Source organism: Malurus melanocephalus, unplaced genomic scaffold (assembly GCF_030028575.1).
Source record: "Malurus melanocephalus ecotype Western Australia unplaced genomic scaffold, MMel_1.1 scaffold_592, whole genome shotgun sequence".
NCBI lineage: Eukaryota > Metazoa > Chordata > Aves > Passeriformes > Maluridae > Malurus > Malurus melanocephalus.
This window is the reverse complement of record NW_026623824.1, coordinates 319,388-332,829: the sequence shown is the minus strand read 5'-3', so window position 1 is coordinate 332,829 and position 13,442 is coordinate 319,388. Positions and strand designations below refer to the sequence as shown.

General features: G+C 38.3%; 1 protein-coding gene across 7 annotated transcripts in view; it reads right to left on the bottom strand.

The window, feature by feature from the left end:
- Positions 1 to 13,442, bottom strand: part of RALGPS1 (Ral GEF with PH domain and SH3 binding motif 1) — a 79,725-nt gene that overhangs the window by 2,585 nt on the left and 63,698 nt on the right. For 6 of the 7 annotated variants that reach the window (XM_057382901.1, XM_057382907.1, XM_057382906.1 and 3 more), the window contains 8 exons: positions 7,298 to 7,424; positions 6,348 to 6,499; positions 5,089 to 5,140; positions 4,734 to 4,814; positions 2,529 to 2,634; positions 1,371 to 1,463; positions 1,092 to 1,197; positions 28 to 119 (listed from right to left, as the gene is read on the bottom strand). In XM_057382901.1, the coding sequence (XP_057238884.1) occupies positions 28 to 119; positions 1,092 to 1,197; positions 1,371 to 1,463; positions 2,529 to 2,634; positions 4,734 to 4,814; positions 5,089 to 5,140; positions 6,348 to 6,499; positions 7,298 to 7,424 (809 nt within the window). The remainder of the gene's footprint in view (positions 1 to 27; positions 120 to 1,091; positions 1,198 to 1,370; positions 1,464 to 2,528; positions 2,635 to 4,733; positions 4,815 to 5,088; positions 5,141 to 6,347; positions 6,500 to 7,297; positions 7,425 to 13,442) is intronic. The other variant, XM_057382905.1, reaches the window with a different exon arrangement.

The following is a 13,442-nucleotide window of genomic DNA, read 5'->3' as shown; positions in this document are numbered from 1 at the left end:
GGGTAGAAATAGTTTTCACAGCCTTACCTGAGGCTTGTTGCTTTTGCATGCATCATCCAAATGTTTATGCCATAATATTGCATGAAACCTTGAACCAGTCTGAAACTTGTAAACATTGCCTAAAAATACAAGAAAATGTCAGACACTGAATTTGCAGACAGACATGCAGTTTCAAGGGACACTAATTTCTGTGCATAAGCCAAAGTCCTGAAGTAAATTCTTAAATTAATTTGCACCTCAAATGCTCAAACATGATGTTTCTAATATAACAGAGTCTATGTGAAGCAATCCTTGGGTGAATATATATGGCCTCATAGGCAAAAAGGCCAAGTTACAGACACAGAAAAGACCACGTAGGTCAGATCTAATTCAATCCTGGCTTTCTTCTCATTATGGCTTCTAATAAAGTTTCTGGTGTTTGTAAACTTAGTTATCGTCAACATCCTATTGCAAATTGTTCCTGCTTTCAAATATTTTGTGCATTTTAGTTAACACCCAAGAGATGCACTTCACAGTAGATGCAACTCCACATCCACCACCAAAGCTGAAAACATATGAGGTGAAGAAAGCCTCAAATATCTGTAAGCAACCACTCAAAGTGTAAAATAACTTTGGAGTTTAATCATGGTGAAAGAGTTATGTCACTGCAAAATTTATTATTAAAAAGTATTTAAAAATTACTTAGCAGACTTATTTTGGTAAATGGTTTGATATTTTTATTTGCTTCAGTGTAAGTCAAGATTTGATACTGACTGATTTTAAGGAAGCTATTCACAAACTTGGAGATCAGTGTAGGAAGACACATGGACATGCTGCAACCTCATATCAGTTGGTGAATTCTGCAAAACTTACAGTTACTGTCAAAATAAAGCAATCTCTCTGCAGGCACCACAGAAGCACCACAGCACACTGTAGAAATATGTTCCATTTAATTTGTACCTTTCCTTGAAAAATCTGTATTGAAGACTTCCCTCTTCAAACTTTTATGAGTGTCACAGCAAGTTCTGTAATCTACAAGGTCATTGATAGATATTAATCTACTCCCTGTCACAGAAACATAACACAGACATTGTCCATCTTGCAATATCTACCTTTGTCAGGGTTGTTTAGCTGGAAAATATCAGGATGCTCTGGGTCATCAGGCAGTGCCACCATCCAGCCCACAATGGAGACTTTCTTCCCAGGTGTAGACTTATACTGGAAAAGACAGACAAATCACTCACAGCTGAGACTGTCGCAGAGATTATCTTTTGACTGTAAAAGTTGTGCAGACATATGGCTTAGCTGGAACAGAAAGTGCACCTTGGATGCCCTTCCAGATCTACTTCTGATTATTCTATTTTTGTTTATAGAACAAATTTAAAGCTTACATGTTTTCTTTCAGTGCCTCTTAAAGATTTTGCTCCAAAGTACAGCAGAGTTGATCCTGAAAGCATGACCCAGTATCTAGTCCATGATGTGAGCTGAATGAAAAAGAAAAAAAAAATAGTAAAAAACTCTGCTTATCTCTGAAATTTCAAAAATCTATTCACAGGCAAATCCAAGTGCTACCAAAGTTAATTTCAGAAGCAAGGAATGGAGAGAAAGAGTGCCTCCTGGGGTAAATCAGCCCAGCTACCTAAATTTTGATGGCTGGCTGTGAATACAATCCTTCTCAGTTGGATATCTCATAGATGTATCAGTACTGATCGTTTCAGAGCACAATGTTGTTTTGGAGCAGTGGGTTGCCTTCTGCTGGACAGATCTTAGACTTTTGATAAAAAAGTTTATTGAGATGACACCTCTGCAATTCTTCAAATTTTTTAGCTCTGAACTAAACTGGGTTGCATGTGGAATATATCAATCAACTCTACAAAAAATTTTACCAAATGCATAGAACTAGAACCACGTGAAATCCATGAATTTAGGTTAACTACTAATTGCCATTACTTTGATGCTATGGTTGGCTGTCCCGCAGCATTTCCATTTTATTGTGATACCATAAAAGCACAAAAATATGCTGTAGAAATATGTTCAATTTAATTTGTACCCTCTCGAAAATTCTATACTGAAAAACTCCCTCTTCAGTCTTTTATGAGAGCCACTGCAAGTTCTGTAATCTATAAACTCATTAATAGTTGTTACTTTATGTCTTGTCACAGAAACGGAATGCATTGTCCATCCTGCAATATCTGCCTTTCTCGGAGTTATTTAGCTGGAAGTATCAGGATGCTCTGGGTCATCAGGCAATGCCACAAGGTTTATTTTTGTCCTCACAACAATGCTTACTGGTTACACAATTGCTTCACTCCTGCTCTGCTGTTACAGCTAGAAATGGGACTTGCAAGTGCAGGGAGAAGCAAAACTGCTGCAGATCAAATGACACACAAAGGTTACAACTTTGTTATAACTTGGTTATAATTTTGATCAGAAAATTACAATTGATAAAACTGTTGTGTTGTGTAGTATCAAACTGCAGGTTTAATCCTGAAAAAAACAGCCACTAATGAATTAGGATCATAGGAATAATTCTATTTATAATCACTTACAGTAGGTTTTTTGCCTTCTTTGAGCAGTGTTTTTCTTCTTAAAGGCCCTTCCATGGTAATGACTCCTGTGGAAACACCTGCTGTGCAGCTGCATGTGCCTGTTGGGCTGGATAGACAAAGCATTCCTCTATGTATTTGAGTAGACAAATGAGGACGATAAGTAAGCAATATAATTTAGCTCAAAATATATTTATCCTGCACTGCTTTACGCATATTGTATCACCTGAAACTTGACTCTGGATTATGTCTTTTCCTAACCTAGCTATCAAATAGGAACTAGGCTCTTTCAAAAATAGCAAATTAACAAAAGGTTCTATCTGGGGGTTTACACATGACAAAATAAAACAAATACTGTAAGCAAAAGCCAAAGTGAAAACAGGCAGTTTTCTTTTTTATTCTGGTGAATTACAGAAATTATCTGAATTTTGGCAGATAATTTCGGCAAAGGTTTTGGCAATAAGGGCTCTCACAAATGTAATTTTAAATTACAGGAAATTACCATGCCTAATTGGAAAAGAGTTGGGAAAACAAAATTAAAATGCTAAATAATTTACTGTACAGAGATTACAATATTTTTTTTCCTTTTCCAGAACGAACATGAAACTTCCCACATACAATAGTGAGAAAAGAGATACAACTGATAGAGCGAAAGTACAASTAAAGTTAGAAATTCAAACAATCATTAGTAATGTCTCAACCAAATATTGGCTGGTAGGTTATCTGCAGCTAACTTCTCTTCACTGCCATGTCATCATGACCCTGATGTTCCTATATGAACCAATGAGCTTTGTCAGCACCAAGTAAATCACGTCTAATAATGAATACAAAGAAAAGGATGTGTATGATCTGCCTTTCGGCTGGGAAAGGAACGCTGCTCTGTCTACAAAGGAGTGTGAACGCATGCGYGTGCAAGTGCTATGGACAGCCAGCCCTGGCACAGCATAGCCCTCCCAACTGGCAAAGGCATCCTCTTCCATTGCATGGACCTGCCTGCTCTGTGCTACTGTGCACTCTTGCCAATTCTCTATTTCTGACAGAGGCAGTAGAAGGTTTCAGAAAAGGAAGAATGAATACAAGCATTACAATTATTTGATGGTGGATAAACATAAGAAATGTATTTCAGGGAATAATTCTTCCTTGTGGATTTAATAGGCCTTTCACATTTTTATCTTACATTTTATATTTCTAGCTTGTATATGTTTTTGAAACAAATCTACCATAGTCATGTTAAGAAAGTATTTCCCAGAAGCAGGTACAACAGCTGAAATACTGTTCCAAAATTGTATTCCTTCACAAATTTATGAAGTATGCATTTTTATTCCTGTCTAACTTCTGACTTGTACTGCTATCACATGTTAYTAGCTCAGATAAAGCAGCAATAATTACATTTATAATTATATCAACACTTCTACAGTGACTGAAGCAAACTAATTTAAACAAAGCAAAATCTGACTGGATTTAAACTGCAGTTAAATCATAGTATTTGCAGAATACTGATTCAGAATTCTCTTCTTTCTTAGCTGTTGAAACATACATCTTCTTTTGACAGCATTTATCAAATTCAGGTCAGGTACAGATGCAAGGAATGATCTTCGTCCCTCAATCTATATAAAATTTTCCGTGTCACCTCTCTTTAGTCTGTAAATGGATTACATCTTTCTGGAAAGTTCACATCTTAGTGACTAGCAACATTGTGAGTATCTGCTACATACTGCTTGCAGAGGTTCCCTCTCTTACTTGAGGTCCAAGGTAATACCCTTTTACTGAACAAAATCAACACACCACACTATAGCTCTGACACAAAGAGATGTTATGGGTAGCTGTCCTGTAAATCAGGAAATAGATTGTGGGAAAGGGTCAAGAAGGTATCCTTCTAATATGATTACTTGTCACAGGAGTCAAAGAAGGCCTTCATGACAAACCTGCTTCCATAATATCATAAAACCCAAAGTAAAGACTAATTTTCTGCAAAATGGAAGCCAGACATAATTAGCTAAATCAACAACTAAACTGAATTTCATCTGAATGGGCCACACCTCTGCTTTAGCATTAACAGGAGCTTTTACAAGCAGGAGGGGAAGACTACATGAGTTGTTACGGCCATACAAGGATATTTGGACACAAAATATCTTACATTAGGAAAGCGTAAAGACTCCAATTGAAGTTTAGCACCACACAATGAACGAGGTAGACCCTGAACTGTACCTGTAGACACAGCTTCGACTCCTAGGAGAATTCCGGATTGGTACCCTCCAGTTAGGCCCCAGAGTGGCATATAAACGGCCCCTGTTTGTGAATGCAAATATCTGATGAGGGAAATTCTAGTTTGAGACTTCAACAATTAGGGTTTGGTAAACATGACAGAGACATTTCCCAATCTTTTCAGGTCCAATACTTTTACAGTGCTTTATTTCAAAATGTTTGGCATTTTTTTCCTAACTGATCAATAATTTGACAAAAATAACTATTGATTTAGGGCTTACCTATGTTAGGGATCATTTGTGAATTTCTCAGCTAAGTCTGTAGAGTGCTCAGTGAGTGTACATGAAGACTAACTCACCTTTCAAGCCCTGACGGCAGGTCCTCACTAAATTCTGAGCTTTCACTGCTATCTAGAAAGAGAGTAGTACAGAGAAGGAGTAAGAAAACCACCCATGGGAAAATACAAAGCCAAGGTATGTGGATCACCAAAATACTCTTTATATGATGCCATGGACATTGCTGACTCAAATCATGTTTTGAAGTAGAAGTGCTTAGAGTTCATGGTAAAATCTTTAGTTGGAAGAGGCTTACATGAATCTTTCCATTTATAGTATCTCACTGTTAACTCATGTTACTGCTGTGTTTAAACATCATTACTTTAATTTTCATCATGCTGCTTTTACTTTAGAGGCTGAGCACTTCAGGAACATAAAATCCAGGTCCTTTGTAAGACAGTTTTTCCACCACAATGTCCATACGTTGATTCAAGTTATTAGATATGGTGTCAGTTTATTTTCAAGAAGCAAGCACCTCCAACAGAGGCTATGTCAGTTGTAAGCTGCTGCTAGGAGTTATTAAAAATATATATGATGGAATTCATAACCGAAGTTCCTATTTCTCCTCCAAGCCCATGACCAACTTGTCTCTCCTTTTCTGGCACAAATTAGCTCACACTATTTAGCACACAATTTGAATTTGCCCAGGACTGATCTTCCAATGCTCAGTTTAAGCACAGTGAGCTGTGCCTGTATTTTCAGAAATGCAAAGATCATCTCAATGTCTAACTCGTGGTCAAGTAATGTGCTATCTTTCACAGTCAAATTCCTATTCTAGAAACAGCCTGAGCCTCTTAAAACATGCCTTTCTCTTGCTTAGAACACAAGTTTTTGATCACTTTGTTAATATTATAATGATTGTTTTATTAATTACAATATCATAATGTGTTCATTTAATGTCTCTTTTGAAGTCTCAGAGAATACAGCCAAACAATTCTCCCATCTTCTAATTTTAACTTTTTTTTTTTTTTTTTTTTTTTTTTTTTGTGAAAAGGTAGCTTTTAAAAAATATATCCACTTTTTCCCTGGTGAAAACTGACAAGCACTTTGTGTCACACACCAAGCATCTACAAAACCAATCTTCCTTCATGCCACTGTTAGCAAAAGCATCAGTGGGTAACTGAGGAAAGCCAAGGTAWCATTGACCAGGTAGCAGTTCTGATCTACTTTCTTCCACAAAAACAGTCTTTGCGTGGGAAATAATGATGTTTCTTATTGCCTGCTTTCAGCTATGAGTGAACCTGCAGCAGCCTGGGCCGGGAGCAGGGGTGGCAGCCCCTACCTCTGGAGAGGCCGTTGGCCAGGCGCGTGCTGGCCGTGTGGCCGCGCGCCGGGCTGTGACACTCCAGGACGCTGTCATCCAGCAGGTGCCGCGGCCGCTCTGTCGGGAACGTGGCGCTTTTGCTCTCCACGACACTCAATTGACACATCATACTGGAACATGAAGAAGAGAAAAACATGAAACCCCTCATGTCATCCAACAGCAACCCTTGGCTCACAGGTACCTTCCGCTTGGCCTCTACCTCATCAGCAGTTTATTAAGGAGCAGGCAATTATAAGCTGCCATTTACTGTACATATGCTCCCTAACTACCAAAACAAGTTTCAGATTTTTCTTCTCTTTGTCAGTAACAATTATTAAATTTCTGCATTGGGAAGCTGTAAATGTTTTGACTCCTCTCCATACAAAACCTGAACACCCTTGGTGGCAACAAAAGCAGAAAACCAGAAAAAGAAGACTCCACTTAAGCCCCTGCTTGGTGCTCCTTCACTAAGCTGAACTAACACATCTTTGCTCCATGACCTTGGACAAGTCACCGTTAATTGTTAAAATTGGTAGATGCTGAAACCTTAATTGAGGAGCAGGTACTCTCACTTAATTGGGTAATTGGTAGAGAAAAATATTTCTAATCCATATTACCCAGGTAACATAGTGCAAAAGGTCACAACTTTCCTGAATACGKTGTAGCAAGACATGTAAAAAACAAAAGAAAAAAAGTACCAGTTATGCACACCAAGAATCCACAGATCAAAGTGGATAAGCACCTTTCAAGTATTGCCAATGTCTGGCACTAGCTCGTGTCAAGAGAAAACCTAGTGAATACACAGTAAAGCCTGATGCACTTCTGCAATACAAGAAATGGAAAGCACAAATACTAACAAACTCTGCTGCTAGCTTAAACTTCTGTGATGCATGTAACTGCCTGAGCATGAGACAGCTGGGATTACGCACTTGTTTCCCAGGCTGTGACTCTTCCGGTGCCTTGGGACAGGAGGTGTAGGTAGACTTGCTGCGACTGAGGCATCAGGACACGTGGGTCTCCTGCTGAATTTCATAATTGCTGACATATCAGATGGACCTAAAAGACAGAGATTCTTTAATACTGAAGTGATGCAAATCCCAAAAATTTAATTGGCTGGTGTGTTTAGGCCCTGATTAAAATGAATTATTACAGATAACCAAAAGGCACCATTTCTGAAGCACTGTTTTTTGCACATTATGGTTACACCATCCATTTTTGTTGTCCATAATCTTGAACGCCCTGGAAGTAATTTTTAAAATGGTTTTGCTCATACTGTTAACCATGAACTACAAAAACTCTTGGCATCTTTACAACAGCTGGATGTGCCAAAGTGTAACATGCAGAGCCATAAAGTCAGTTTATACTTCAGGTGTGAATAGGAATGGTAACATGTGTTTTGAATTTTGTTCACAACTTCATGTTGTGAATAAACTGTAAACAATCTGCTCATACTGACCCACAGCTTGAGCATGTAAGAGAAAGGAGGGGCTTAGACAAATGTACTACTTCTCAAATATCTATGAGCTCTGGAGATGTCTCGCTGCAATCACTCTTCCTCTCAATTTACAAATTTTATGGGGCCTGACAGAAAACCTGGACAAACTGTTTTTGTTTCAGCTCCTTGATGCTATTCACAAAAGGCAGGCGAACTTTGCAATACAGTGGAAAACAAGGCCTATCATAACCCTCAGTAAATGTCAGGCTATTCTTGGCTTCACAATAAACAATGAAGTTGAGATTTCACTCTTAAACATTTAATTGTGGCATTGGTGCTTGTGACAAAAGTGGAAGAGTGGTCATGAAAGTGGCCATCCGCCCCATATCTTTCTCCTTGGGACAGTCCATGTACAAGTAGAACAGACTTCCCTCTGCATTACAAAAATCACTTCCTGGAGGCTTCAGCAACCTCACTTTGGTCAGCTTCTGGACTCTATAACCAAAATCCACGCATTAAAAGGTTGACACAAGACGAAACTTGGTGAAAAGCCATGTACAAGCATAATGAGAATCTTTACAAAAGTGTGTGGCCTAAAACAGGTAAAATCTCCAATCCAATCCAAAACACCAACATTCGAGATCACAATTTGACAACAGGTTGTGAAGGTGCGCTTTTAACAGAAATGGTTCTGAGACAAGGCTTCCCAGAGAACTGCTCATTGCACCAAGCCTGTCAGAGTACGGGGTGAGTCTGAACAACACTTGAGTGATATTTAGTTTTGTGTAGCCCTGCAAAGAGCGGGGAGTTGGACTCAATGATTCTTTGGGGTCTCTCCCTACTTGAGTCATTCCATTTCTCATATAGGCTACTCTCTATCCTGAAGCACACAAGCTGTCAACTTCTTCTATCTTGAACTGAGGATTCATGAGAGACAAGAAATAGGAAAACTGGTAATGAGTTTGTCCCAGTAAGAGGAAAAAATAATGCAAATAAACTCAAGATGTTTTACTGTCCATACTCACTCTGCAATACAGACTTATATCAAGTTGTGTGAAACACAAAACTTATTTCCAAATTACTTGCATTTTTATTTTCCCATAGCCTAGACTCTGGAATTTCAACACAAACCTGGTTGTAACTAGGAAAAATAACAAAGGATTTTTCCTAGCAGTGAGAGGAAAGAATTTATCTATGCAGCGCTCTGCACACTTGAGCAAACAGTTCATTATGCTGCTTAATTAATAATGAAAGGAGCCTCAAGACAAGCAAAAAGACAAAACTTCTTTTAGCAATAGAGAAAGGAGGGACATGTTCTCTCCTTGAGGGAACCTTCAGTAGTGTTACTCATCAGATAATCAATTTTGTAGGAGAACAAAAACAAAACAGTTTTAAAGCGTGTTTTCTGCCTCATTCATATATACGATCAAGACAGCATTTTTGCCTGCCTGTCTTTGCTACCATGACACAATTGAGAATTTGTGAAACACGACAGTCACTGCATCAGTCACTGGCATAGGCAGCTTTAGAGAAGGTCTTATACTTAAAGGATACATGCAGTTTTTTAAAATGCACTTGCAAAGGTTACTTCATCCAGAGGTTCACCCAGAGACACACACCTGGAGGGCTGGAGATGGCCAAGTACAATGTTCATGCCATACATATAAATAAAATATTGATGTGTTTGGGCTGTAACACAACGTTGGAAGCTTCTTCCCTAAAACCAAAGGAGTTCATTTTCCATTTCCGCCATGAACGTGAAGCACAAATTACAACAGAAAAGTATGAATATGAGCACAATTATGTGTTGCCTAGTTTAATGAAAAAACTGTATGGATTAATATTTCATCATTAGGTCTGAAAAATCCTACCTGCTGCATTGGTAGCGAGAGTATAAGTTTCACTGAAGTCTTTTACCACAGGTTTTCATTACAAATACTTAAAAGTTATGCAGAGATAAAATAAATGCATTCAGAAGTTTCAGAAATGATTACACATTCTTTTGTTTGAAATCCTCCGGTTATTCTAATGGACTAGGCTCCCAAAAAGAAGCTTGCTCTACATGCTTTGTTTGTAGTGCCTTTCCATCACTTACTTTTCAACTTGTGAACAGTAAAATACTGAAGACTACTGAGGTGCTTATTGCCTGCTAAGCAGCCTAAAACATATTGGAACTGAAACCCAATATAAAGACAGTGTCAGCTACAACAGAATTTCCATGAAAATTACAAGCATTTATCAGCAAGAGTTTGCTCTGAAACACAGCATAAACTTCAGTGTAAATGTGCCCTCTCTGAGCCTTGTCCCTTAATTTGGCTGCAGGATTTGTTCATTTTTATATTGCTTCCTGCTGTGTCATTCAGGTCTTTCTGGTGCCAGTTCTCAATCCTGATTTACGTTAAGTTTTTTTCAAGTGGATGACATTAAGTTGTTTTAAGTTTGCTGAATGCTACTGAAATATTATTTTTAACAAGCTACTAAAACCACAGCCTGTGAAAGAGTAGCTATCTTAAGGAACAGCCCTGAGGGATTACCAGTACAGTGAAGTGCTTTCTCACACTGTGCCATTTGTAGAAATAATTTAAATTGTGTAACATTTGTAATAATTTAAAGGTTTAAACTCTCTCACTGAGGAGAATCACAGATCTGAAAGCAGTAAGACTGTTTAATTTCATTCCAAAACATTGATATGCAGCAAAATAAAAGCATGAGACTGCATCAAAATTACTTTATCAGAAAGAACAGCAACGTAACAAGTCCAGTGCTGACATAATTGAGCCATTACAAAATCAAAGTTGGCTGGATTTGACTCCAGGTAGATTTAAATGTTACTATCAAAATGTACAAAATTGAGAAATATTATCTCGCAAGAAAAGGGTTGAGACTTTTCACTGTACACTCCCTTTTTTCCCCTCCATTTAGGGAGCATGGACTGAAATTTGCACTAATATGATGGCAACACACAATTATTTAAAGATTAATCATTATGAAGATGATCATTGCTTGATTTAAGCAAGAGCTTTTATTAARCTCGGAACAGAAAAAATTTGTTAACACCACCCACATCCCCACATCCCTTGCTGAAACAAATGATGTAGTATTTCTAAAAGGACTCTACGTCTCAGATTGATAACAGTATTAGGGAATAAAATTTCAGTTCACATAGAAATATTGCCTGGTTTAAGGTGTGATGTGTCAAGGGTGACAGAATTTGTGGAAATAAGAGTCTGACAATGTAACACAACGGTTCCAGCCTGGCTTCCTTGCTATTATACATGGCAATCACAATTGCTTGCATCAGTTCCCTGAAAGAAGGAAATGGAGCTGGGTTGACAGACCACTGGAACAGGCTGCCTAGAGAGCCTGTGGACTTTCCTCCACTGGAGGGATTCCAGAACCATCTGGATGCAATCCTGTGTCATGTGCTGTAGCATGACTCTACTTGAGCAGGGAGCATGGACTAGATGACCCACTGTGGTCTCTTCTACCCATGCTGTGAATCTGTGACTTATTTAAATTCCTAGTTAGGTGTCTTTAGTGAACATCCTTATGGCAGAAAACAATGCTCTGTGGGATCAGATGGAAACAGATATATCATCTGTGCTGATATTACTCTGTCTGGAGTGGCCATTTTCAATGTGGTCCTGCATCCTCTTTGTCTCCAAGGCAAGAGAAGGAAATCTGTACAGTTTAGCTCTGTTAGCCCCGTGCTAAGGTAAAAAGAATCTGACCTTGAACACCTTTACAAAGTCTTCTCATCTGCTCTGCTGCCAAGTGTCTGTGAAGAAGAATGGTGAAGTTTATGGAGTTCTCCTCAGCCAGGACCTGTGCTGCTGGCCACACTCAGTTCAGCAAGAAATCTGGGATGCAGTGTCAGCATGAGTTATGGGGCAGAGGGCAGACAACCACATTTCTGTAAAGGAGTAAGAGACAAAGAGAGCCCATGCCAAGAAGGATGCCAAAGAGGGTAAGCAGTGAGGTACTGATGAAAACTGCATAGACCAAGGGATGTTTATGAACATACCAGACTGATGAGTAATTAGCTGGGGAAGTTATGCCTGATACTGCTGATAACAAAATTCGAATATTTAAATTCATTTGGGATTGAGTTACTTTGCCCCTTTTTTCCAATAAGTGAAGTCATCTGCTACTGCTAACTCTTGTCTTTACTCCTCTGGCTCCGCTCCTAGTGCATACTGTTACCATGATTTCTATTCTGTTATTTTGCCTTTCATGGAGACAAAGCACTCTTAGCAGGATTTTCCAGTCAGCTGGCATGAACAAGGGTTAGTTTGGTTTTCATTATTCCTCAGCAACATTTTCAAGATTATGCTGACATGCACAAGAATAATGTATGAAAATACTAAAATGTTATTAAAAAATTGTTTGCATTGGGGAACGTGAGACAATTTCATCAGAGAGAGCCGAGTGCTGTTCAGAGATCTGTGGCAAGAACATTTGGAAAAGTTTACACATATCCCAAAGGATCTCACTGTTTTTTCCTTTGCATAATTTTTCCATGAATAATCCTTCAAATGTTATAAATGAATGTTACTTTTGCAATACTTCAGTAAAACATGTGAACATTTACAGTCTCCAGAGCTTTTAAAAAAAGCAACAGGGTGAGGGAGTTACAGTTAACAATTTTTCTCCACTAAAAAGCTATCAATAAACCAGTACCAGACATTCAAACAAAACTGAAAATGAGTTGCATATTATAGGATGAAGAACTGAGTGATTTTTCAGGAAGGTAGAACAGTCTTAACTATTCACTATTTTCTGGTGAGCCATTACAAAGTAAAACTGATATTTACCAGCTGTTTCTAAAACTTAATAAAGACAATTCCAAGCCACAGACTCTCCAGTTAATCGCCACTGTAAATTTTTACTGCTCTGTTCCCATTGTTACCCGTGTGTGATAATTAAAACTTTCAAAGAGAAAGACCTACTTACAAAACACACAATAAAAACTTTAGAAGAATTTTGTGCACAGAATCAAGACTGACAAAAAAATTAAACCTAAAATGATGGTTATTTTAGAAAAACTATTTTAATAAATTAATTAGTTTTAATTAATTAAGGTCTGGAACATAAGCCCTATGAAGAACAGCTAAGGGAGCTGGGGCTGTTTAGCCTGGAGAAAAGGAGGTTCAGGGAGGAACATATTATTCTMTACAACTCCCTGAAAGGTGGTTGTACCCAGGCAACCAGTGACAGGACGAGAGGACACAGCCTCAGGCTGCATCATGGGAAGTCTTGGCTGGATATAAGAAAAAAAAATTCACAGAAAAAAAGTGGTATGGCATTGCAATGGGCTGTCCAGGGAAGTGGTTGAGATAATGTCCCTGGAGGTGTTTCAAAAAAGACTTGATAAGGCACTAAGTGCCATAGCTTAACTGATAAGGTAATGTTAGGTCACAAGTTRGACTCGATGATCTCAAAGGTCTTTTCCAACCTAGTTTATTCTGTGATTGTGATTATGTAATTTTTACAGTATTGCTTTAAAGTTCAAAAAAAAACTACCAATGYATACAACATGTAAGGGACATGTATGTTATGGCTGCTTCTCAGGCAAGAGCAAACTAAAACCAAGAATCTAAATCCTTGACTGCACATCCCCATGCTCCTCCAAGCTCCCT